The sequence below is a fragment of the Pterocles gutturalis genome, unplaced genomic scaffold (assembly GCF_000699245.1).
Source record: "Pterocles gutturalis isolate BGI_N339 unplaced genomic scaffold, ASM69924v1 scaffold26652, whole genome shotgun sequence".
NCBI classification, from domain to species: Eukaryota; Metazoa; Chordata; class Aves; order Pterocliformes; family Pteroclidae; genus Pterocles; species Pterocles gutturalis.
The window spans coordinates 381-3,998 of NW_010113564.1; the positions used below are offsets into that span (position 1 = coordinate 381).

At 58.5% G+C, this 3,618-nt stretch overlaps 1 protein-coding gene across 1 annotated transcript in view; it reads left to right on the forward strand.

Moving 5' to 3' along the window:
- The window catches only part of PACSIN1 (protein kinase C and casein kinase substrate in neurons 1), a gene marked incomplete at its 5' end in the record, with an annotated part of 3,555 nt that extends 376 nt beyond the window's left edge, over positions 1-3,179 (forward strand). Inside the window, 9 exon segments of the mRNA XM_010074555.1 lie at positions 74-230; positions 361-455; positions 457-600; positions 715-870; positions 1,111-1,286; positions 1,633-1,753; positions 1,830-1,954; positions 2,249-2,442; positions 2,804-3,179. Of these exon segments, the coding sequence (XP_010072857.1) occupies positions 74-230; positions 361-455; positions 457-600; positions 715-870; positions 1,111-1,286; positions 1,633-1,753; positions 1,830-1,954; positions 2,249-2,442; positions 2,804-2,913 (1,278 nt within the window).
- Between the last annotated feature and the right edge of the window lie 439 nt (positions 3,180-3,618).

Below are 3,618 nucleotides of genomic sequence, written 5' to 3' on the forward strand. Positions count from 1 at the left end.
GAGCTGAGCCAGGCAGCCCAGCCCTGGCTTCCACGCCTGCCTGTCCCCATCCCTGTCCCTTTCCCCTGCCCAGGTGGGGAACTACAAGCGCACGGTGAAGCGGATCGATGACGGGCACCGGCTCTGCAATGACCTCATGAACTGTATCCATGAGCGGGCCAAGATCGAGAAGTCCTACGCCCAGCAGCTCACCGACTGGTCCAAGCGGTGGAGGCAGCTCATCGAGAAAGGTACCATGTGTTCCCCCGGGGATGCTCCCCCAGGACTCCTGGGTCCCTGTGCTCCATCACAGCTTCACCTGGCAGAGCTGGAGAGGGTAAGGGCACTGGAATGACACTCTGGTGTCCCCTCTGCCCCCAGGGCCCCAGTACGGCAGCCTGGAGAAGGCGTGGGGGGCCATCATGACAGAGGCGGACAAGGTGAGCGAGCTGCACCAGGAGGTGAAGAACAGCCTAAAAGCTGAACGATGACTTTGAGAAGGTCAAGAACTGGCAGAAGGATGCCTACCACAAACAGATCATGGGAGGCTTCAAGGAGGCCAAGGAGGCTGAGGACGGTTTCCGGAAAGCCCAGAAGCCCTGGGCCAAGAAGCTCAAGGAGGTGAGAGGAGAAGCACAGCGTGTCCTGGGGCACCCATGGCATCTCCCAGCTGGCAGAGGGATGGGCAGGGGGCTGTGGGGCTGCTCTGATGTCCCTGTTCTCTCCTCTTCACAGCTGGAGACAGCCAAGAAAGCCTACCACATGGCCTGCAAGGAGGAGAAGCTGGCGATGACCCGCGAAGCCAACAGCAAGGCAGACCAGTCCAACACCACCGAGCAGCAGAAGAAGCTCCAGGACAAAGTGGAAAAGTGCAAGCAAGACGTGCAAAAGGTGTGAGCCACTGCCCTGCTCTGGGTTCATGAGGCATGGGGCCAGGAAAACTGGTGGAAATGGCCACCACCCCCTTTTGCCCCCCTTCATTCTCATTTTTCCCATCCCTGTGCTCCTGAGGGTTTTGGCTCCAGCTGGGCTACCCAGCATGGTGGTCCCCAACCCAGACCCTCTCAGCACCCAGAAAGGGCCTCTGAGGTGCTGGAGGTATGACTGAGGTACCCTCCTGCACCTTTGTAGACTCAGGAGAAGTACGAGAAGGTGCTGGACGAGCTGAACAAGTGCACCCCGCAGTACATCGAGAGCATGGAGCAGGTCTTCGAGCAGTGCCAGCAGTTTGAGGAGAAGAGGCTCAACTTCCTCAAGGAAGTCCTCCTGGACATCAAGAGGCACCTGAACCTGGCCGAGAGCAGCGGGTAGGTGCCTCCCATGCTGGCCGGGCAGAAAGCCTGTGCGAGGTTTCCTTGTGCTGCCTGGAAAAAAACCCAAGCACTGGTGGGACCAGGTGCTTCCATGCCCCCCATGCCTCCCCATGCCCATCCATGCTCTGCAATACAAGGGAGAGAGGTTTCTAGCCAACACCGTGGTCATCAAGAGGTACCAGAGTGGCAGGACGGCTGTGTGGGAGCCTGGCGCCCCCTAGTGCCTTGTAGGAGGTGACACAGCCTGGATGTGTCCCTGTTCCCCCCGTCCCCATCCACGGGGCACCCCACCGGGGTTCACCCCCATCCGCAGCACCCTAACCAGCATCTCTCCTTGCAGCTACGCCAACGTCTACCGGGAGCTGGAGCAGACCATCCGCCTCTCGGACGCACAGGAGGATCTGCGGTGGTTCCGCAGCACCAGCGGCCCCGGGATGCCCATGAACTGGCCCCAGTTCGAGGTGAGACTGGGAATGCTGGTTGGGGTGCTGGCAGCCCTGCAGGGCAGCTGGGTGCTCAGCGGTTCTGTGCTTGCAGGAGTGGAACCCAGACCTGACGCACATGGTAACGCGGAAGGAGAAGCAGAAGAAGGGCGAGGGGGTGACTCTGACCAACGCCAGCAGCATGGGCGAGACGGGGGCACTGGGAGGCGAGCGCGGGAGGTGAGGGGAGATGCCATGGGAAAAGCATTTGCCAGTGCAAACCTTCCCAGGGCTGTGGGGACACCCAAGGGGACATGGGATGACCTTGGTGACAGCCACCACTCTTCTCTGTCCTCCCTCCACGTCTTACCAGATATGTCGTTAGCTGGGGGTCCTGCTCCCTGCAGCCCCCGCTCCCCTGTAACCTCGGGAAGGCTGCAGCATCCTCCCGGATTTCGGCAGCACACGGTGCCTGCCCAACCCTCTGCCCCCTGCTTGCTCTGACGGCCCCTCTCCCTCCTTCCCCCACCCCAGTGTGAGCAGCCACGACCGCGGGCAGACCTACAGCGCCGAGTGGTCCGATGATGAAGGCAGCAACTCCTTCAACACCAGTGAGGCCAACGGCGGCACCAACCCCTTCGACGAGGAGTCGGCGGGCAAGGGGGTGCGGGTGCGGGCGCTGTACGACTACGACGGGCAGGAGCAGGATGAGCTCAGCTTCAAAGCAGGTACGGTCCATCACCACGTTGGGTTGGACAGTTCTTGGCTGCCAGAGCTGCGAGTCCCATGCTGCTCTGCTTTTTGGTGTAAAATCCCTCAAATCATTCTTGGGTTAACCCAACTCAAAAAAACGTTGAAGTGGGAGAAAGGGGAAGGCGTGAGGTGAGCCCAAGTTTGGGTGGGAGTGGAGAAATGGTGGGATGGGACACTTGAGGTCCCATGGGTCACCCCTTACCTTTCTACTCTACAAACCTGCATATTCAGGATCAGTCCCAGGAACGCCAGCACCTCCATCCTGGGCAGAAACAAGGGGACAGAACAGGCTCCAACACCTGCAACCATCTCCCCTCTTCCCACCTTCCTCTGCAGGTGATGAACTGACCAAACTCGGTGAAGAAGACGAGCAAGGATGGTGCAAAGGGCGCTTGGACAACGGGCAGCTAGGTCTCTACCCCGCCAACTACGTGGAGGCAATCTAAGTCTTGTGGTGTGCTCCTCATCGCCGTCAGCAGATAAATCCACCTCCGTTGTCTCCATCTCTCCACCAGCCAACCAGCCATGTTGCCGTCTGGTCCTTCCACTCCTCACAGTTAGAGATTCAGACATATTTTTCCGACCAAGCTTTTATTTTTTTAAGAGTTGTCTCCGAAGAGTATTTTGCATAGTCGCTTTCTTCTTCTTCTTCTTCTGAGATAATGTGAAGCGAAAGATGACATTGTCCGTTCGTCTACGTTAGCTGATTTTTTTTTTTCCGAGTGAAAAGCCGATACCTCAAGATCTTGAAGCCCAACCAGTGAGAGCTCCTGATTGGCTGGTTTTTAAAGATGCTGCAGTCATGAGCCACCATCTGATTGGCTGAAACTGTTCCAAAATCTAGGCACTTATGCTCCTGGGACCAATCAAATTCACCCCAAAAAAGCCAGAGGGATTAGAGTCCAGCTCCATTTTTTTGTCTGTTTCCATGTTCATGTCCCTGGTTCATCCTCCCTCCCTGAAGGATGGGGATGAACGTCCGGCCCTGTCGGCTCCGCCAGCCCCCGGCCCCATCCGTGGACAGGTCCCTGCTCATGGGCAGGGCTGGGGGTGGGTTGAGATGCCTGGGCGAGGTGGGACCAGCCCTGCCATGGGGCTTGGTGGCATCTCCTTAGCTTCCTCCCCCTCCTCATGGCAGGGCTGCCAAGTTG